Source organism: Bos taurus, chromosome 21 (assembly GCF_002263795.3).
Source record: "Bos taurus isolate L1 Dominette 01449 registration number 42190680 breed Hereford chromosome 21, ARS-UCD2.0, whole genome shotgun sequence".
Lineage (NCBI taxonomy): Eukaryota > Metazoa > Chordata > Mammalia > Artiodactyla > Bovidae > Bos > Bos taurus.
The window spans coordinates 41,299,455-41,322,707 of NC_037348.1; the positions used below are offsets into that span (position 1 = coordinate 41,299,455).

The 23,253-nt window shown below is 36.0% G+C and overlaps 1 protein-coding gene across 2 annotated transcripts in view; it reads left to right on the forward strand.

The window, feature by feature from the left end:
* Positions 1 to 23,253, forward strand: part of SCFD1 (sec1 family domain containing 1) — a 113,049-nt gene that overhangs the window by 30,699 nt on the left and 59,097 nt on the right. For both annotated transcript variants that reach the window (NM_001191365.1, XM_024981582.2), the window contains 5 exons: positions 997 to 1,096; positions 16,622 to 16,761; positions 19,704 to 19,794; positions 20,432 to 20,505; positions 21,278 to 21,359. In NM_001191365.1, the coding sequence (NP_001178294.1) occupies positions 997 to 1,096; positions 16,622 to 16,761; positions 19,704 to 19,794; positions 20,432 to 20,505; positions 21,278 to 21,359 (487 nt within the window). The remainder of the gene's footprint in view (positions 1 to 996; positions 1,097 to 16,621; positions 16,762 to 19,703; positions 19,795 to 20,431; positions 20,506 to 21,277; positions 21,360 to 23,253) is intronic.

Here is a 23,253-nt window from a genome sequence, read left to right on the forward strand (position 1 = left end):
TATTTAGCCCCAGATGTCAATAGTGCTGAGTTAAGAAACCCTGCCGTATAGGCTGTGTTCCCTGCCCCCCACCTAGCTGGGGAATAATAAAGAATAGTAGGTGGTGGTAAGGGTGCTACTCCTGCCTTTTTATCAACAAGTCTTATAATTAGTGCAGTTGGGAATTCACTGTCTTATACCCAGTAGGGAATAATGGGTTACTGAAATGATCAGAGGTCTCTTGCAGGAGAAAATATATATGGTAAATATAATCAGGCAGCTATGCTTATTGAAAATTGATGTGTACTCTTGATACAGTAGTGTCTCTAAAGCAAAAACTCTGACTTTTGGAGACACATGATAACCAGATGACTTTGTGCCTCAATTTGCTTTGAAGGTCATTTATTTTGCATCTAGATGATAATGATAGAGTTAAATAATACTTGAAGTGTATGGTAAGTGAATAATTATATAATTAGTTACTGTTGTTGCATGGTTTTAGTTTCATTGTAGTGGGATAGGGTTTTTGTGAGGCTCTTCTCTTGAGTCTGCTTTTTTGAATTTGTGTTTACAGGAAAAAAAAATGGAATTTGTAATTTATGAAACTGTTGAACATTTGTATAAATTTGTAAGATCCTACTGTCTGTAATTGTTTTTCCTGAAGTTGACAAAGGGTTTTCATTTTTTTTCTCCAAAAATGTAAAATACAAATCTGAGTAGAAGCAACTTATTCTTTCTTTAATAACTATAAAATTATTCTGTAGAAGCATTTGTATAGATTTTTTTCCTTTAAGAAAGTTGACTAAGACATAACCTGTATCATTACATGGGCTCTAGGATAGCCCAAAGCACTACTTGTTTGTACTTGAAAACTTTTTAGAAAGAAAAGTATTATGGAATATCAATATTAACATACTTATTGTTTATATCAAAATGACAGTACACTGAAAGTATTAGAAGAATTTAGATGTATACACTGGTATCAATAGTTACATAATTTTTTTAATATATTTACAGCTTCCAAAGGCCCTTATTAGTCCTTATTGACAGAAACATAGATTTGGCAACTCCTTTACACCATACTTGGACATATCAAGCGTTGGTGCATGATGTACTGGTAAGAGACTAAATATACCATTTTCTGCTAACATGTAGTAACATTCAGTGGTCTCCTTAACTTAAAATTAACATCTGCTGCTGCTGCTAAGTCGCTTCAGTCATGTCCGACTCTGTGCACCCCATAGACGGCAGCCTACCAGGCTCCCCCGTCCCTGGGATTCTCCAGGCGAGAACACTGGAGTGGGTTGCCATTTCCTTCTCCAATGCATGAAAGTGAAAAGTGAAAGTGAAGTCGCTCAGTCGTGTCCGACTCTTCGAGACCCCATGGACTGCAGCCTACCAGGCCGCTCCGTCCATGGGATTTTCCAGGCAAGAGTACTGGAGTGGGGTGCCATTGCCTTCTCCAAAATTAACATCACAACTACAGAAAACACAGATGAGAATGATGCAGCCAAGAAATAGAAACAAAAAAAGGAATGGAATTTGGAATCGCTGGATGTAGAGGCTGGAGAATACTGAAACCTTGAGGTTTAAAGTTCCAAATTTATAGTCTTTATATTACAAGATAAGTCAGTGGTATTGTTGAAATGATGGGGGAAGAAAGAATGGAGGAAGATGAGTGGCTGGACTTTTTTTTAATTTTTCATAATGAGTAAGTAAATAAATTTGTTCTCCCTGGGGAGAAAACCTGTTTGTTTATTTTTTTTTTTTTTCCTTTTTCCCTGGGAATCTGTTAAGCCTCATTTTATGATAAAAATAAATAGTATTTTTTATATTACATTGTATGTTTTCTGAAGTAATTCCACATAGGTAATTTCATGCTTGAAACTAAAATCTTTATTTATACACGCATATATTCATCTACTAAATATTATAAACAGCATGTGATATACACAAATAAGTAAAAACAGCCCTAGTCTCAAAGGCAATGTAAAGAAAAGATGTACACAAGTAATTTCTGTATAACACACTATATAAAAGGGCCAGAATTGTCCCCGTTTGTAAGATAGAAAAATTGAGACACAGAAGTTAAAGAGTTTGAACCCAAATTATTGACTCTGCCAAGATCAGCACTCTGTAATTTACTAAATCCTAGCCCAGGCTTCTAGGGAATACGGTATTAAATTGCGTCATTATTGCAAATGTTGCCTGAAAGGTCATATAGAAAGGAAATGAAAGACATGGAAGATATGGTTTTGGTTTAATGGTTTATTTCTTTAAAACACAGACTCCAGCTGTAAGAGATGTTAAGATTACTGATGGAAATTGGCAGTTCTGTGCACTTCTGTATCCTAGAGTCCTTTGCCACTCTGGACTCTAGGATAAGTGTTAATGATAGTGGTCAGCTCTGATTCAGTAGAGAAAATGGGAAGAATCAAAGGGATGCTGAATTCAACTCTGAGTAGCAGAACACGGAAACTAATTCTCATGAATCAATAAGAGGCTGAAGAACTACTATTGCAGTACCTACTCTTTGACAGAACATTCTAGACCCTTGTTTTAGCAGTAAAGCAAGTGAAAATATTCCTTTCTTCTTGTAGCATTCTTCCTTGTAGGAGAGACAAGCAATAAATAAAATATGTAATATTTCATAAGGTGAAAAGTAATCTGCAGAAAGTAAAGTAGGTAATGGTGAACAGGTGTGCAGTTTTAAAATAGGGAAGACTTCACTGAAAAAGAGACATTTGAGGGACGATCTAAAGGAGAGAAGATATTAACTTTATGTAACTGTATGGGATGGTTACTTGCATTCTAGGCAGGATGCCTGATATCTTTAAAATACGGCAAGGCAGCCAAAGTGGCCAGAGCAAGAGAGGCAGGGGAAAGTAGCAGGAGATGGAATAAAACGGAACACAGGATGCAGTGTAGCATAAAGGCCACTGTAAGGATATTGATTTTTTTTTTTTTTTTTATATTGTCCATCTTCCTTCACTGGGTCTGTGTTGCCGCGTGTGAGCTTTCTCCAGTTGTGGCGAGTGGGGAGCCAGCGGTGTGCAGGCTTCTCATTGCGGTGGCTTCTCTTGTTGCAGAGCATGGGCTCTAGGGCACGCGCGCTTCAGTTGTTGCAGCACCTGGACTCAGTAGTTCTGGCACATGGGACCTAGTCGGCCAGTGGCATGTGGGATCTTCCTTGACAACCTATGTCCCCTACATTGGCAGGTGGATTCTTAAGCACTGGAACACCAGGGAAGTCCAGGATATTGATTTGAGGAAGTGGAGAGCCAGGTACAGTTTTGAGTAAAGGAGTGACATCTGATACACATTTTGAGAGTATCATCCTATCCTAACTACTATTTTCCATACAGTGTAGTGGGAAGACCAGAAGAGACTTTTTGGCCAACCTAATATATTGAAAGACTCCTTGGGGCCATAGAAAGGGTCAAGAAGATCAGTTCAGAGTTGCAGTTATCTTAAGAGATGGTAGATAATATAAAGCATCAAGACAAAAAACAATCTGGAGAGGTTGCATATCTCTCTCCCTTTGAATAGAAAATGGATTAATAAGTAAGTATGCATGTCTACCAAAAAAAAGAGAGAGATGGTAGAGGTATACAGCAGGATGGAAGTGGTGATGGTTGTGATAGTCTATTCAGTTCAGTCCAGTTGCTCAGTCGTGTCCGACTCTGTGACCCCATGGTCTGCAACATGCCAGGCTTCCCTGTCCATTGCCAACTCCTGGAGTTTACTCAAACTCATGTCCAGTGAGTTGGTGATGCCATCCAACCATTTCATCCTCAGTCATCCCCTTCTCCTCCTGCCTTCAATCTTTCCCCGCATCAGGGTCTTTTCAAATGAGTCAGTTCTTCACATCAGGTGGCCAAAGTATTGAAGTTTCAACTTCAGCATCAGTTCTTCCAATGAATATTCAGGACTCATTTCCTTTAGGATGGACTGGTTGGATCTCCTTGCAGTCCAGGAGACTCTCCAAGAGTCTTCTCCAACACAACAATTCAAAAGCATCAATTCTTCAGTGCTCAGCTTTCTTTATAGTCCAACTCTCACAACCATACATGAGTACTGGAGAAACCACAGCTTTGAGTAGATGGACCTTTGTTGGCAAAATAATGTTTCTGCTTTTTAATATGCTGTCTAGGTTGGTTATAACTTTTCTTCCAAAGAGCAAGTGTCTTCTAATTTCATGGCTGCAATCACCATCTGCGGTGATTTTGGAGCTCAAAAAGATAAAGTCTGACACTGTTTCCTCATCTATTTGCTATGAAGTGATGGGACCGGATGCCATGATCTTAGTTTTCTGAATGTTGAGTTTCAAGCCAACTTTTTCAGTCTCCTCTTTCACTTTGATTAAGAGGCTCTTTAGTTCTTCTTTGCTTTCTGCCATGAGAGTGGTGTCATCTGCATATCTGAGGTTATTGATATTTCTCCCAGCAATCTTGGTTCCAGCTTGTGCTTCTTTCAGCCCAGTGTCTCTCATGATGTACTCTGCATAGAAGTTCAATAAGCAGGGTGACAATATACAGCCTTGACATACTCCTTTTCCTATTTGGAACCAGTCTGTTGTTCCATGTCCAGTTCTGACTGTTGCTTCCTGACCTGCATATAAATTTCTCAAGAGGCAGGTCAGGTGGTCTGGTATTCCCATCTCTTTCAGAATTTTCCACAGTTTATTGTGATCTACACAGTCAAAAACTTCGGCATACTCAGTAAAGCAGAAGTAGATATTTTACTGGAACTCTCGTGCTTTTTCGATGATCCAGTGAATGTTGGCAATTTGATCTCTGGTTCCTCTGCCTTTTCTAAATCCAGCTTGAACATCTGGAAGTTCTCGGTTCATGTACTTGTTGAAGCCTGGCTTGGAGAATTTTGAGCATTACTTTGCTAGTGTGTGAGATGAGTGCAGTTGTGCGATAGTTTGAGCATTCTTTGGCCTTGCCTTTCTTTGGGATTGGAATGAAAACTGCCCTTTTCCAGTCCTGTGGCCACTGCTGAGTTTTCCAAATTTGCTGGCGTATTAAGTGCAGCACTTTCACAGCATCATCTTTTAGGATTTGAAAGAGCTCAACTGGAATTCCATTCCATCATCTCCACTAGCTTTGTTCATAGTGATGCCTCCTAAGGCCCACTTGGCTTCTCTTTCCAGGATGTCTGGCTTTAGGTTGGTGATCACACCATTGTGATTATCTGGGTCATGAAGATCTTTTTTGTATAGTTCTTCTGTGTATTCTTGCCACCTCTTCTTAATATCTTCTGCTTCTGTTAGGTCCATACATTTCTGTCCTTTATTGTGCCCATCTTTCCATAAAATGTTACCCCTTGGTATCTCTAATTTTCTTGAAGTGATCTCTAGTCTTTCCCATTCTGTTGTTTTCCTCTATTTCTTTTCATTGATCACTATTAAATGTAGAGTAATAGAATTGATTGATGAATTGTGTGTGAGGTGTAAGAGAGAAGAGCCAAAGATGATGCCAAAGTTTTGGTCATTGTGATTGAACACTATTGAGACGGGAAGGATGTGGAAGAAGCAGTTTTGGGGGGAAGATCAGAGGTTGAGTTTTGGACATATTAAATGTGAGGTGCTTATTAAAATACTGAAGTATAGCTAATATCATTAAGTAGTTAGGTAGTTGATATTGGCTATACTTCAGTATAGGAGTCTGAAGTTAAGGAGAAACGTCTAGAGAAATAAATTTAGAAGTAGTTCATATACAAGTGGCATTTAAAACTAGGAGGTAAGATGGGATCACCAAGGGAATGACTATAGATAGACGAGAGAAGAGGTCTAAGAACTGATCTCTGAGGGTTTTCAAACATCTTAGAGATGGGAGTGGTGAATAGGATTTTAATGGTGTTATTCATTTATGTATTTTGGCTGTGCTAGGTCTTCATTGCTGCATGTTTTCTTTAGTTTTGACAAGTAGGGGCTACTCTCTAGTTGTGGTGCATGGGCCTCTTGTTGCTGGGCATGGGCTCTGAGGCATGCGGGCATCAGGAGTTGTGGCTCAAGGGCTCAGTAGTTGCTGTTGCTCCTCCAGAGCAGAGGCTCAGCAGTTGTGGTGCACCGGCATAGTTGATCCATGGCATTTGGGGTCTTCCCAGACCCGAGATTGAACTTGTGTTTCCTGCATTAGCAGGAGTATTCTTTACCAATGAGTCATCAGGAGAGCCCCCCAGAAAGATTTTTAAATGAGAAGTACATCATGTTTATGTATTCCCCATTGGTGAATGATAGAAAAGTTGATTGTAGAGATAAGAGTGTCCTGTAGGTCTGAAGGAGGCATTAATGACCAGAAGAACTACAGACCAGGATTTCCCAGCGTTGACATTTATTGACATTTGGGGCCTGATAATTCTTTGTTGTAGGGGGCTTTCGTATGCTTTGTAGGATGGTTAGCAGCATCCCTGACCTCTATCCTCTAGATACCAATAGCAGCCCTTAGTTCTGACAACCATTGTCACATATACCCAGAGGCCAAAGAAGGGCAGAATTGTTTCTTAAGAACTATTGTTACAGGCTGATGATGGGAGCTTCAGAGCTGGAGTTGTTTTAGGGAAGAGGACTCGTGAAGAGTCTGGGAGTAACAAGGAAGACACCCAGCCCGATCCTGAGTCCAGTAGTATGAGACGTGTGACAAGTAAAAAAGAAGGTGATTGCTATCTGAGAAGGCTACAGGGGATTGCCAGTTACAGTTCAACTAGAGCAAGAAAGTACAATGGAGGTTGAGAATATATGTTCAGAATAGGAGACTTTGCTGATGACTGAGTACAAGTTCTAGAGGTTAGACAGAATGGTTTCAGGAATCCAGTAAGAATGAGAGATGGAATCTGAAAGGGGATAATATAAAGACCCAAAGGATTGATGGACATGATGAGGTAGTTTTGATAGTCTCAAATTAGCTTTAATTGGTGGGACCCTGACTGTTGGGTGGCAGCAAGGGTCTTAGAGCATATAGTTCAGAGGTCACATATTCACTCCTGCCACTGGTGTGTGGAGGCTGTATAGAGCATCAAACTTGAAGCGTTCCTGAAGGAAATGAAAGTATGTGCTGCTCTGAGTGAAGGAAATAAAATGTGTGTAGAGGTAATTGCAATATAAAGGAATAAGCTGAGTCCCCACTGTCAGTAGCGAACTTCAGAAACACAAGTTACAGCAGACATTCCCGCAAACTAGGCAAGGCTTATACTGGTTTTGAGATTTTTTTGCTGTTCCAGAGTGAAATGCGAATAATAAGGAATATGAAATGAGTTTTTCTGACTGATCTTTATACTAGTTTGTTTTAATGCTTTACATTTTATTACCCTTGTAATCCTTATGAGATAGAATATACTGTTAATAATTTTTATTTTCTACTCTTTGAGGTTAAAATATACTTTAAAAATACAAGATGGTAGAAGTATATGATAGGGACTTGGGGGCTTTGTTCTTATCTTCACAGAATAAAAAGTTGGAATCCATGTATTTCCAAGGAATTCAATTCAACTAATACTATGTGCCTCCTCTGTACCAGACACTGTGCTGGTCACTGCGATTTAAGGAAAACCAAGCGGGCATGATCCCTGCCTACGTGGAGGTTAGAATAGATGGGTTGTAAATAACCTCCATGCAGCCCATTACAATAGAATGTATTCCTGCAGATATTTGAGTTATTGGTATTCTTATTTTGTGTTATAAATAATAGAGAAGTGAACATCTCTAGTTAACTTTCTTTCTGAGGCTAGGTTCTCAGATTCCGTATTACTCTTTAAGGCGTCTTTTCTCAGTAACACAAATGGTCTTATGAAAATACTCTTTGAAAAAAAAAATACTCTTTGAAAAAAATTGTTTATAATAACCTGTACGACTTACATTGACTTAATCCTGTTTGTTAATTTTAACACATTTTGTAGATATGAAAAAACTACAACTGAGATAGCATAGCCAATTGTAACCAAAGCTTTTTGTTATTGTTGCTGTTGATGATTGTTAAAAACCACAGCTTATGAAGTTTCCTCCAAGCTTTTAAACTCCTTAATAGTTATACTCTCTACCTCCACAAGATGGAGCAAGAGTTCTAGATGAGAATTTCAAGTTTAACTTGAAATTGGAACTTGCTTTTTATATTAAATATTTCTGCCTGAAAATCCAGAACATTGGTAATATTTATATATCGGACCCTGGAAACTACTATGAAAATTCATGCAGCTTCTCTGTGTATCAGAGGATAATTGTTGTCATTTAATATGGGAAAGACACTCTTCTGATGAAAAACTTGGCAGCGTGCCTTTCCTTTATCAGGATATAAGAAGCAAAATTAGTAATTAGAAAGTCATGATTCCTTTTTATTATGTCTTGGTTGCAGTGGCTATGGTTTTGATTGTTGAACTGCAGTGAGTAGTTTTAGGCAAATGTAATGGACATTATTTCATCACAGTGTCTTGTCCTTTAGTTGGTCTTTGTTTTTCTTCAAATCTTGGGTGCCCTTTTTTTGAACCTTTGGCCCTCCACTACTGACTCATTAGATCAGAATTTATACTAATATACATAAGGACTTTAATAAAGTTCATTTTGTTCGTACCACTCAAGAAAAGGAAGTCATTTCCAAGTTAATATATGATAAAAGGGTATTAGAAAAACATTTTACAACCACTCATTTTCTTTTTTTTAATATAAATGTATTTATTTTAATCGGATGCTAATTACTTTACAATATTGTAGTGGTTTTGCCATACATTGACATGAATCCGCCATGGGTGTATACATGTTCCCCATCCTGAACCCCCCTCCCACCTCCCTCCCCCTACCATCCCTCTGGGTCATCCCAGTGCACCAGCCCCAAGCACCCTGTCTCATGCGTTAAACCTGGACTGGTGATTCGTTTCACATATAATACATGTTTCGATGCCATTTTCCCAAATCATCCCACCCTCGGCCTCTCCCACAGAGTCCAAAAGACTGTTCTATGCATCTGTGTCTCTTTTGCTGTCTCACATATAGGGTTATCATTACTATCTTTCTAAATTCCATATATATGTGTTAGTATACTGTATTGGTGTTTTTCTTTCTGGCTTACTTCACTCTGTATAATAGGCTCCAGTTTCATCCACCTCATTAGAACTGATTCAAATGTATTCTTTTTAATGGCTGAGTAATATTCCACTGTGTATATGTACCACAGCTTTCTTATCCATTCATCTGCTGATGGGCATCTAGGTTGCTTTCATGTCCTGGCTATTATAAACAGTGCTGCGATGAACATTGGGGTACACGTGTCTCTTTCAGTTCTGGTTTCCTTGGTGAGTATTCCCAGTAGTGGGATTGCTGAGTCATATGGCAGTTCTATTTCCAGTTTTTTAAGGAATCTCCGCACTGTTCTGTATAGTGGCTATACTAGTTTGCATTCCCACCAACAGTGTTAAGAGGGTTCCCTTTTCCTTACACCCTCTCCAGCATTTATTGCTTGTAGACTTTTGGATAGCAGCCATTCTGACTGGCGGGAAATGGTACCTCATTGTGGTTTTGATTTGCATTTCTCTGATAATGAGTGATGTTGAGCATCTTTTCATGTGTTTGTTAGCCATCTGTATGTCTTCTTTGGAGAAATGTCTATTTAGTTCTTTGGCCAATTTTTTGATGGGTCCCTTATTTTTCTGGAATTGAGCTGCAGGAGTTGCTTGTATATTTTTGAGATTAGTTGTTTGTCAGTTGCTTCATTTGCTATTATTTTCTCCCATTCTGAAGGCTGTCTTTTCACCTTGCTTTTAGTTTCCTTTGTTGTGCAAAAGCTTTTAAGTTTAATTAGGTCCCATTTGTTTATTTTTGCATTTATTTCCAATACTCTGGGAGTTGGGTCATAGAGGATCTTGCTGTGATTTATGTCAGAGACTGTTTTGCCTATGTTCTCTTCTAGGAGTTTTAGTTTCTGGTCTTACATTTAGATCTTTAATCCATTTTGAGTTTATTTTTGTGTATGGTGTTAGAAAGTGTTCTAGTTTCATTCTTTGACAGGTGGTTGACCAGTTCTCCCAGCACCACTTGTTAAAGAGATTGTCTTTTCTCCACTGTATATCCTTGCCTCCTTTGTCAAAGATAAGGTGTCCGTAGGTCCGTGGATTTATCTCTGGACTTTCTATTTTGTTCCATTGATCTGTATTTCTGTCTTTGTGCCAGTACCAAGGCAGTTTGATTCCTCCAGTTCCATTCTTCTTTCTCAAGATTGCTTTGGCTATTCGAGGTTTTTTGTATTTCCATACAGATTGTGAAATTATTTTTTCTAGTTCTATGAGAAACACCGTTGGTAGCTTGATAGGGATTGCATTCAATCTATAGATTGCTTTGTGTAGTATACTCATTTTCACTATATTGATTCTTCCAACCCATGAACATGGTATATTTCTCCATCTATTTGTGTCCTCTTTGATTTCTTTCACCAGTGTTTTATAGTTTTCTATATATAGGTCTTTAGTTTCTTTAGGTAGATCTATCCTAAGTATTTTATTGTTTTTGTTGCAATGGTGAATGAAATTGTTTCCTTAATTTCTCTTTCTGTTTTCTCATTGTTAGTATATAGGAATGCAAGGGATTTCTGTGTGTTAATTTTATATCCTGCAACTTTACTATATTCATTGATTGGCTTTAGTAATTTTCTGGTGGAGTCTTTAGGGTTTTCTATGTAGAGGATCATGTCATCTGCAAACAGTGAGAGTTTTACTTCTTTTCCAATCTGGATTCCTTTTATTTCTTTTTTTGCTCTGATTGCTGTGGCCAAACTTCCAAAACTATGTTGAGTAGTAGTGGTAAGAGTGGGCACCCTTGTCTTTTTCCTGACTTTAGGGGAAATGCTTTCAGTTTTTCACCATTGAGGATAATGTTTGCTGTGGGTTTGTCACATATAGCTTTTATTATGTTGAGGTATGTTCCTTCTATTCCTGCTTTCTGGAGGGTTTTTATCATAAATGGTTGTTGAATTTTGTCAAAGGCTTTCTCTGCAGCTATTGAGATAATCATATGGTTTTTATCTTTCAATTTGTTAATGTGGTGTATTATGTCGATTGATTTGCAGATATTGAAGAATCCTTGCATACCTGGGATAAAGCCCACTTGGTCATGATGTATGATCTTTTTAATATGTAGGTGGATTCTGTTTGCTAGAATTTTGTTAAGGGTTTTTGCATCTATGTTCATCACTGATATTGGCCTGTAGTTTTCTTTTTTTGTGGCATCTTTGTCTGGTTTTGGTGTTAGGGTGATGGTGGCCTCATAGAATGAGTTTGGAAGTTTACCTTCCTCTGCAGTTTTCTTGAAGAGTTTGAGTAGGATAGGTGTTAACTCTTCTCTAAATTTTTGGTAAAATTCAGCTGTGAAGCCGTCTGGTCCTGGGCCTTTGTTTGCTGGAAGATTTCTGATTACAGTTTTGATTTCTGTGTTTGTGATGGGTCTGTTAAGATTTTCTATTTCTCCCTGGTTCCATTTTGAAAAGTTGTACTTTTCTAAGAATTTGTCCATTTCTTCCAAGTTGTCCATTTTATTGGCATATAGTTGCTGATAGTAGTCTCTTATGATCCTTTGTATTTCTGTGTTGTTTGTTGTGGTCTCTCCATTTTCATTTCTAATTTTGTTGATTTGATTCTTCTCTCTTTTTTTCTTGATGAGTCTGGCTAATGGTTTGTCAGTTTTATTTATCTTCTCAAAGAAACAGCTTTTGGCTTTCTTGATTTTTGCTATGGTCTGTTTTGTTTCTTTTGCATTTATTTCTGCCCTAATTTTTAAGATTTCTTTCCTTCTACTAACCCTGGAGTTCTTCATTTCTTCCTTTTCTAGTTGCTTTAGGTGTAGAGTTAGGTTATTTATTTGACTTTAAGGTAAGACTGTATTGCTATGAACCTTCCCCTCAGCACTGCTTTTACCATGTCCCATAGGTTTTGGGTTGTTGTGTTTTCATTTTCATTCGTTTCTATGCATGTTTTTATTTCTTTTTTGATTTATTCTGTGATTTGTTGGTTATTCAGCAGCGTCTTGTTCAGCCTCCATATGTTGGAATTTTTAATAGTTTTTCTCCTGTAATTGAGATCTAATCTTACTGCACTGTGGTCAGAAAAGATGCTTGGAATGATTTCAATTTTTTTGAATTTACCAAGGCTAGATTTATGGCCCAGGATGTGATCTATCCTGGAGAAGGTACCATGTGCACTTGAGAAAAAGGTGAAATTCATTGTTTTGGGGTGAAATGTCCTATAGATATCAATTAGATCTAACTGGTCTACTGTTATCATTTACAGTTTGTGTTTCCTTATTAATTTTCTGTTTAGTTGATCTATCCATAGGTGTGAGTGGGGTGTTAAAGTCTCCCACTATTATTGTATTATTGTTAATTTCCCCTTTCATACTTGTTAGCATTTGTCTTACATATTGTGGTGCTTCTATGTTGGGTGCATATATATTTATAATTGTTGTATCTTCTTCTTGGATTGATCCTTTGATCATTATGTAGTGGCCTTCTTTGTCTCTTTTCACAGCCTTTATTTTAAAGTCTATTTTATCTGATATGAGTATTAGTACTCCTGCTTTCTTTTGGTCTCTATTTGCTGGAATATCTTTTTCTAGCCCTTCACTTTCAGTCTGTATGCATCCCTTGTTTTGAGGTGGGTCTCTTGTAGACAACATATATAGGGGTCTTGTTTTTGTATCTATTCAGCCAGTCATTGTCTTTTGGTTGGGGCATTCAACCCATTTACATTTAAGGTAATTATTGATAAGTATGATCCTGTTGCCATTTACTTTGTTGTTTTGGGTTCTAGTTTATACACCCTTTCTGTGTTTTCTGTCTAAAGAAGATCCTTTAGCATTTGTTGGAGAGCTGGTTTGGTGGTGCTGAATTCTCTCAGCTTTTGCTTGTCTGTAAAGCTTTTGATTTCTCCTTCATATTTGAATGAGAACCTTGCTGGGTACAATAATCTGGTCTGTAGGTTATTTTCTTTCATCGCTTTAAGTATGTCTTGCCATTCCCTTCTGGCCTGAAGAGTTTCTATTGAAAGATCAGCTGTTATCCTTATGGGAGTCCCCTTGTATGTTATTTGTTGTTTTTCCCTTGCTGCTTTTAATATTTGTTCTTTGTGTTTGATCTTTGCTAATTCGGTTAATATGTGTCTTGGGGTGTTTTGCCTTGGGTTTATCCTGTTTGGGACTCTCTGGGTTTCTTGGACTTGGGTGACAATTTCCTTCCCCATTTTAGGGAAGTTTTCAACTATTATCTCCTCAAGTATTTTCTCATGGTCTTTCTTTTTGTCTTCTTCTTTGGGACTCCTATGATTCGAATATTGGGGTGTTTAACATTGTCCCAGAAGTCTCTGAGGTTGTCCTCATTTCTTTTAATTCTTTTTCTTTTTTCCTTTCTGCTTCATTTATTTCTACCATTCTATCTTCTACCTCACTTATTGTATCTTCTGCCTCCGTTATTCTGCTGTTGGTTCCCTCCAGAGTGTTTTTGATCTCATTTATTGCATTATTCATTATATATTGACTCTTTTTTATTTCTTCTAGGTCCTTGTTAAACCTTTCTTGCATCTTCTCGATCCTTGTCTCCAGGCTATTTATCTGTAACTCCATTTTGTTTTCAAGATTTTGGATCATTTTCACTGTCATTATTTGGAATTCTTTATCAGGTAGATTCCCTATCTCTTCCTCTTTGGTTTGGTTTGGTGGGCATTTATCCTGTTCCTTTTCCTGCTGAGTATTTCTCTGCCTTTTCATTTTGTTTATATTGCTGTGTTTGGGGTAGCCTTTTCATATTCTGGCAGTTTGTGTTTCCTCTTTATTGTGGAGGTTCCTCGCTGTGGGTGGGGTTGGATGGGTGGCTTGTCAAGGTTTCCTGGTTAGGGAAGCTTGGGTCGGTGTTCTGGTGGGTGGAGCTGGATTTCTTCTCTCTGGAGTGCAATGAAGTGTCCACTAGTGAGTTTTGAGATGTCTATGGGTTTGGTGTGACTTTGGGCAGCCTGTATATTGAAGCTCAGGGCTATGTTCCTGTGTTACTGGAGAATTTGCATGGTATGTCTTGCTCTGGAACTGGTTGGTCCTTGGGTGGTGCTTGGTTTCAGTGTAGGTATGGAGGCTTTTGATGAGCTCCTATTGATTAATGTTCCCTGGAGTCAGGAGTTCTCTGGTGTTCATAGGTTTTGCACTTAAGCCTCCTGCCTCTGGTTTTCAGTCTTATTCTTACAGTACCCTCAAGACTTTTCCATCTCCTTTCAAAGACAATGGGCTGACTTTTTTGGTGTCTGATGTCCTCTGCCAGCATTCAGAAGTTGTTTTGTGGAATTTGCTCAGCATTCAAATGTTTTTTTTTGATGAATTTGTGGGGGAGAAAGTGGTCTCCCTGTCCTATTCCTCCACCATCTTAGGGCCGCCCCCCCAACTCATTTTCTTAAGCTTCAATGACATTTCTGCATTTGGCTGATTGTCTCTTTGTGGGGTAAAATTTAACTTTATTTCTCTTTTCTCCAATATTTCCTATAAACTGATAGATCTAGAGACTTAATTCCTTCCAAAATAAAAGTTACTTTTACTTTGCTTGGCTTTTTTTCTCATGTGGATATAATTCTCAGCTCTGCATAAATAGGTGTTACATATATTACCCAAATGTAATTTTTTACTATTGTCTCTATTTCTCTTGGACTGCTTTAGCTTGTGAAAGAAAAAGACCACCAAATACTTATCTGTGTTTTTAGCACTTCCCAGTGGAATTTCTTTGTTTTTTTTTTTTCCCAGTGAGATTTATTTCTGTCTGCTGATTTGGCATACCATTGTCCAGTCTTCTAAGTCAAGAGAATATGAATATCAGTAGAAATAGATTAGACTCTGCCATGTTAAAACTAATTTTGTTGTCTTTTATTTGTGTATAAATGTTTAGTTTCTTTAACATGATTGAATACAGCACAGAATATTCTGATTTCCCAATTTTCAAGGCTAAAATTACTTTTCCTAATTTGCCTGTCTATTATTGCAAACAGTGGGAATGTTCTGCTACTATTATTTCTCAAAACTTTTAACTTCTTTTATTCTTTTAGCATTTTGTGTTTTAAGTATTTCATCAATAGTTTGGTATAATAATATGCTTTCCTATTTTTAGAGCACTAATTTTGCTAACAGATTACTTTGATTTTGAGTGTACTGTATCATCCCCATGGAAATAGTACTTCACTAGAAATTCTAGTTCATAAAGCTTAGCTCTTCAGAAATGTTTCTCTTCTTCATTATCTTTGTTTTGTTACATAACTTTTAAAAACAAAGGATCTTCTCAGATGTAGCTGTTAACATCTATTTATTGTGCTTCTTCCTATATGGATGATTTGTTGTGCAAAGGTGAGGTTAATATATGGATTGAGAAAGGGAATTAAATAGGGTTATATTGTGTTATGTTTATCCTATGATAATTTAAAGAGTCTATAGGAAAGGCATAATACCAACAAGTTGAAATATAGTATACTCTTCTTTGTCAATAGACTTATTACTTTACTAGCAGTTAGATGTTGACATATTTCACACTCTGGTTTTTTATGTAATGGGGAAAATGGCTAGGAAGTAAGCTACTATAACAAATTTATTCATGAAAGTTATAAGGAATGGTCTAAGGCTATAAACACAGTATTAATGACCTTTTTCTATCAAGAGGAAATTAAATTGTATTGACTACATTTAATTTGCTAAGACCTGGAAGCTTAATCATTAAGCACTTATAACTTAGAATTAAGATGATTTTATCACAGTCATGGTAGATAATTTCTCCATATGAATTCTTTTGCTTATCATTCATTTACTCACTTATTGATGTCCATGTTTTCTCTAGTTCACTATTCCTCAGAATAGAGTTGAACCATAAAACATTGCTATTACATGAAGGAACTAAAAAGATAACTTCATTAATTTTGTATGTTTGTTTTTTGAGAAGGGGGGAGAAGAAAATCAAACCTCAAGTAAGTAAAATTATGCCTACACAGAAAAGCTTAGCAACCATTAGTCTGACTGCTCTTAGAATTTATGTGAAAGGGAATGCTGTTATTGTTGGAACTTCTGTTGTAATTTTTTTTTTAATGCAGTTCATCAAGTAACAGATCAGGCTATTAATATCCTGTAAGAATTTAAAAATTACATTTAAGATTATGTTTGTTGTTGGAAACAATTCAGCATCAATAAACCAGGTCAAATAAATAGAGTCAAATATTCAACTACTATGTAGACATGATAAAAATAAGATAGATGTATATATTCAGAGAAGAGCTCTAAATACATTATTAATTGAGAAAAGTGAAATACTAAGTATGTATCATATAATCTCATTCTTTACAACTTAAGGGATATTTGTTTACTGACATATGCAAAAATATTTTACTAGTAGGATACACAAGAACCTTAACAAGGTTTTATGTATTTTTTGAATTGTAATCATATGCATCTACTGCTTAATTAAATACATACACAATTAAAAGTACCTCTATGTAGTAAAACATTGGAAGAAGGTCTTTTAAATTTCAGAATCTGTATTTTGTCCTTGGAAATAGTAGATAAGGCAGCAATAATCTGTGTTATTTTTATTGTTGTAGGAAATGTTCTTAAACTTAGAAAATTGTTACTTAAAACAGGATTACTCTTTCCTAGGATTTCCACTTGAACAGAGTTAACTTGGAAGAGTCTTCAGGAATGGAGAATTCTCCAGCTGGTGCTAGACCAAAGAGAAAAAATAAGAAGTCTTACGATTTAACTCCAGTTGATAAATTTTGGCAGAAACATAAAGGAAGGTAAATAAGAAAAACATTGATAAGTAAGAGATTCAACCTCTAAAAAAATGCAAAAATATCACCTGACTTAATGAATTTGATTAAAAAAAAAATCAAAACCGGTCATAGTGGTTCATCTACACAGTGAATAAGAACTGTAAATTAAATAGTCTGAGGAGCTGTGTCTTTATTGCTTACTTTCCTAGTTCTTAAGTTGTTTTTGTTGTTTTGTGGGGACCACTTCCCTTTAAAATAAGTCCATTCCATATGATTTTATAGATTTTATATTATACATAGTCTTCCTAAATTTCGTTTCTGTCCCCATTGACCCTCTGTAGCACTATTTCTGCCTTTTATTAAGATTGGATTCAGCAATCGGGAAACATCAAGGTGTGATTTACCCTTTTTGTTTCATGCTTGCCTTCGGACAAACCCAATTTTAGCTATCTGTGAAGAAAATACTTAAGCCTGAAAACCAATTTTATTCAAAGTACATTAGGAATAACAGGTGAAAAAATTGTAGCAATTTGCCATTTGATTTATTATAGGCGGGTATACAGATCCCATGTGTTGCTGTGATCCCTTAATTGAGGGTATTTCATGAGCTCAGTAACTGCTGTGTAAGTTATCTAGTGGTATTATGGTTAGAGGAATCTTTCTAAACAAACAGAAAAATCATTCCTCTGAGAGAAAAAGAGGTTGCTCATCAACAATTGTGGAAATACAATGTTACTTATTATAATTTGGACTGTTTCAACTGCTACAGTATATATAGTAGCATCTGTCTGTGCATCTCTATATATCTGTGTCCTTGATATTGCTTTCTTTTTGGTCTATGTTTAAAGAGAAGTAGGATGTAGACTTGGTTCAACATAATTGGGCTTTTTTGTATGTTTTATTTCTTTTTATTTATACCTTTCACTCTTTTTTTAACACTGGAAAATCATACTGCTATAACAAATAGTTTTAGTGTGTCTTCAGTGAAAAGTCACTGTCTTTCCCTCTCTCTGACTAATGCAGTTTTGGGTACTGTTGTAATTTTCCTTATTTTATACGGTTTTCTTCTCTTTGAAATCCCATTGTCTACATTTCCTTTTAGAATAGTAAAGTACAAGAATTTACATTATTTATCAAGGATGCAAGATATTTTAAAGTTAACTTTCCCTAATAGACAAACAAAAGCTTAAATGAAAACAATTTTATTCACATACGGAAATTTTGAATATTTTCCTTAGGCCATATGTTTAGGAACAATCTAAGAGCATGAACTTTGAATAGTATGAACTTTAATTTTTTGTTAGGTAGAAATAGCCCTCACTTTGAATATCATGCAATGATGGTAATATGGGCACAGACACTGGGAGACAGCACAGAGTTAGAAACAAGTGACCTAAATCTCTCTAGTCTTCATTTTCCTCATCAGTAAAATGTGGGATGATAATTCTACCTCTTGTCCTATTTGAGAAGGTTGTTGTGAAGATTGACATAATATAAAGAAGTAACTTGCCCCAAATGACCCAGCTTTCATTGGTAAAAGCAGAATAAAAACCAGTTCTGGCAGATTCCAAAGTCCCTTGTCTTAACTGTCAGTACTATGTATTTACCTTACAAAACTGTGGTCAGAATTAAATGAGACAATAGAGACAGATTCTTAGCATAGTATTTGGCATATAGCAGCAATAGTAGTGGTGGTGGTGGTGGTAGTCGCTCAGTGCTGTCTGATTGTGACCCCTCAGACTGTAGCCCGCCAGGTTCCTCTGTCCATGGGATTTTCCAGGCAAGAAGACTGGAGTGGGTAGCCATTCCCTTCTCCAGAGGATCTTCCCAACCCAGAGGTCTAACTCAGGTCTCCCTGCATTGAAGGCAGATTCTTTACTGTCTGAACTACAGGGAAGTCACTTAACTCCCTTGGCATACAGTGATCTCTCAGTAAATGCAGGCAGTGATCATTGTGTCAGCCCTGAGACCTAAAGGTACTAGAAATTTTAAGGATGAGCCGGAACATTTTACCTGCTCGCTGCTATCTTTTGCCAACAGACTCCTCTGGACCTCAGTTAGGGCCTGCATTTGTCATGTAAAACTGGACTGTGTTCCTCACAATCGTTTCAGATTTTGTCATTTCTTTGCTGATCATTAATGAAGTGTTATCAGAGTGGAGGAATGGGGAAAAGTTTTTGTTTTATTGCTTGATGAGAAGTGACCATTTCTTCCTTAAAAGAGAGAAAGCTTCTGGCCTCCCCTAAGGCTGTAGATGAAAAATACTTACGTTAGGAACTATTTCATGGTCAACACATACTCATCTAGATACATTCAGGATTAACACTGCATGATAGTTTCTACCTGAGTTGGTCAGTGATTGCAGATGAGTTGTATCTGAAGTCTATGGAAATTGCTGCTAAACTGTACATACTGAGGAGATATCAGGGATTGGGCCAACAAAACTGGCCTACATTCTGTTCTTACCAGTGGTGTTCTGCATATCAGGTTTACAGATTTGAAAGGTTTTTTCCACAGCTACCTACATGTAATATTTTGTGATACATGTTTGTAGTTACATGGACCCTTTGGCACTATGGGTTGTAATACTTAGTTGGTCTTTGATGTACCATGGCTTCTCTTCCTTTGTTTCTCAGTCACTTAAATATCTTTTTATTTTTTCTAATAGCTAAAGGTGAAGAAAAATCGATACAGTTAGTGAAAAGAATAGAAATAAAATTTAAATTTGTTTACATATATAAGTATTATGATATACATTTTAAAGTAGTATTTAGAATGTAAATAGATATCACAAGAAAATGTACTTTGATTTATCCTGATGTTTTCTGCCTATGTTGTATATAAAATATATGCAAATATAAATAAGTACACTTAAAATAATCTTCATTGTATATGTTTCAAAATTCACACAAAAGTCAATCTTTTAATCTTATACTCATAATTCCTCTTCTGGAAAACTGTTTTAGTCCATTCCCAGAAGTTGCAGAATCAGTTCAGCAAGAACTAGAATCTTACAGAGCACAGGAAGATGAGGTTAAACGACTTAAAAGCATTATGGTAAGATTCTGTTTGCTTTCTTGGAAATACAAGGGAAGCAGGAGGACATCTGGAAGGAGAAAGAGGTTAACTTTTTTCCTTTATAAAAATTCAAGACCTTTCATTGCTTTAATGACAAAAAAAAATTGTTCTCATAAAAGATTGTTACATAAAAGATTTTTTTTTTTAAAGAAATCTTAAGTTCTGAGGAGTAGAGGGAACATTTTTTAAAAAACTAATACAAATTTATGATTTGAAAAAATATATGTGAGTTTATTTTAGACATGTATGTTCCAGTGCTGCTCATTTTACTATACTTTGATCGCACTTCAAATTTCAGCTCTATTTATTACTATATGTAGTGACCTGTGGCAGGTCTCTGGACCTATTTCTTTATCTGAAAATGCCAGATGCTTCCTTTTTAGTCATCCAACCATTCATTAGATTGGTGGTGACTAGAACTTTTCTATAACTGTCAAAAATGCAGATGCTTGCTCCTTAAGAGGGGAAGAATTTTTATTCTATTATTTTATTCTATTATTCTGGGTGACCTAAATCTTGCTACTGTTTATCAGTGATCCTAGGAATAGATTGATGAAAATCAGTACTTTGGCTTGGGATTTTTGAGTAGTTACTGGGACCTCTTTTTCCTTCCCAGGGACTAGAAGGTGAAGATGAAGGAGCCATAAGTATGCTTTCTGATAATACTGCTAAGCTAACATCAGCTGTTAGGTAAGTAAGCAGTATATCTTCTTTGAAGTCTTTCTGTTGATATGATTTATATTGGACATTAAAAAAATCGATAAATATTTTTCATGATAGGGAATAGAAATAGCATATACTGCTAAGTCCAAAGAACTAAATTGTATTTTTGCTGTATTCAAGCTGACTTGAGTTCCCTCCTTTATTTTTTTAATTTTTTTATTGAAGGATTGCTGCTTTACAGAATTTTGTTTCCTGCCAGTTACCAACATGAATCTTTTATATAGCAGATCATTTGTTTCTTTTACTAGTTAGAATTGTGTAATGGGAGTAATTTTGTCACTGAGATAGTATTGATGATAAGGTAAAATGAGTTATTGTTAATTTTATCATTGCTGCTGTTACTATGTTAGCTAAAGTTTAAGCAGTATCTTTTGGATACTTTAAATACCATCAAGGAGAGAGAGTTTCATGTTTTAGAAATATAGGTAAAATTTTCCCATTAATCTGATTTTATTCTAACCTCCAAGTTTTGGAATTAGAAAGTGAAATGATAGAATGATGATATTTGGGAGGCAGATTATTTTAAAATAAGAAGCATTTCAACTGTATTAAAGTGGTAAATATTGTATATGTTCAAACCTAGAGATTAAGTTCAGTTAATAGTTTAACATGTAATTTTGGCCCTGTTTTACTATTCCAAGTTTCCTCAGAGGAAACACCCAGGTTTGCATTTTATTAAAATTTATGTCATTTCCTTAGAAAATTTAACGGTTAATTTTCAATTTTTTGATACTTGTAGCTCTTTGCCAGAACTCCTTGAAAAAAAAAGACTTATTGATCTCCATACAAATGTTGCCACTGCTGTTTTAGAACATATAAAGGTAAATTTAACTTGTCCCTCCTTACAATATAACTACTAATTTTGTAGGTTTTAGACTTTTTAAGATGCTTATTCAGTGTCTCATTGAGCCCTAACTGTAAGGTTGAGTTATAATTAGTGAAGGCAGCATTATTACCTTCATTTTTGCACATGAGGAAACCAATCCAGGAAGGTTAGTGATTTGCCCAAGGTCACACATTCAGTGAAGGAAACTTAGCACCTTTGATGTTTGTATTATGTTTCACTGCCTTAGTAATGCCTCTACAGATGTACCACTTTGTTAATAATAGATTTGTATCTAAACATCAGTAATTCAGGTTTAGACACCCCTTTACTGTAGTACTATCTGAAATATGTTGATAACATCCCATAATGAAATGCAACTTGGTTCTGAACATTTTAGTTTAAGATTAGTCTGTTAGCCTTATAGCTTCTTACTGTCTCCCACTATACTTTGATTTTGAAACAAATGTATTGGATAATTCTATATGTTGTTTGTCATAATTATTTTTTCTCATTACTTTATTCATAACTCCATATCAGTTTGATTTAATCCATTCATTAGTATTCTATTGTCATTTATTCTCCGGACATGGAACTGAATTCCAGTGACAGACTGGTGATATACCAGAATGTAGTTACTACTGACCCCTGCTTTCCATTTGAGATGATACATTTGAAAAAGTAATGTAAAACTGAATATACTTGCTATCTATCAAACATGTTGATAACAACTTATATTTATGGAAAAGGGGATTAAACATTTTTTAATGATTTTAAAAGTCTTAGAGCACTAGAAAGGAGCTAATATAGATAGATTTCATCATTGTAGATCATAGAATTTAAACCTGCATAATTTCTATTAAGCTGACACCTGATTTTTTTCTTTGTTCCACTTCTTGATTTTGATCTTGCTATTTGCATATACCTACAGGAATAGAAATATAATTGTGCCATCTGTAGATGATATCTGATGATAACTTCCATATGTTGCAGCTCTGTAAAGTGGAAAAAGGCTGCTCATTTTTTTTTGCCTGAGGTCATTGTCTCCAGTGAAGATAATACATATAACTGGTGGAATGTAACAGAGCTATATTCAGTGATTTCCTTCACTCAGAAGAGACAGGCTTTGCTTACAAAGCTAATATAAAAAGTTAAACAAAACTATGTTGTATTAAAACAAAATATAAGTTCTAGTTTACATCGGCTAAACTATAGTTTTGTAATCAAGATCTTCTTATCTATTAAACCAATGCTCTTTGAGTACATGCTGTTTGTTTATGACCGTTGTTAATAGTTTATGTGTTACTTTGAGATTTAAACAGTTTGTGGACTTTTTTTTACTTTAGTTTTTTCAGGGTTTTTGGTTTTTCTTTGGAGGGGGCAGTTCTCACAGCTGTAAAATCAGCAAAGTGCTAAACTCAGCTCCTACTTCAAAACTGAGTTGTGTAACCCAAAGTATTTAAAAACATTATCATACCAATGGAAAGTGCACATTTTCATCTTTTTCATAAAACTTTACAAACACTATCCTGCCACAAATTTACATGAATATACTCTAGATCAAAGACTATGGTTTATGGTTTGAGAAAATTCTGGATAAAGTAGTTTACTCAATTGTGTTTATTAAATGGCTCTGTGGGATTGTGCTGGGCCCTAGAGATTCCATGGTAAACAAGATGGACAAGTTCTTTCTTCTCTTGAAGCTAATCTTATATTGACAAAAAGCAAAGTAAGCGATTAGAAAGCATGGCATTTAGGTGTAAAAACAGCAAAATAGGGTGATAAGAGGTAATAGACAGTGGCTCAGAGGGCTGTTCCAGGGGAAGTGAAATTGCCTTTGATGAGGTGATGATTGAGTTGAGACCTGAATCACACAAAGGAGCCAGTTAGTG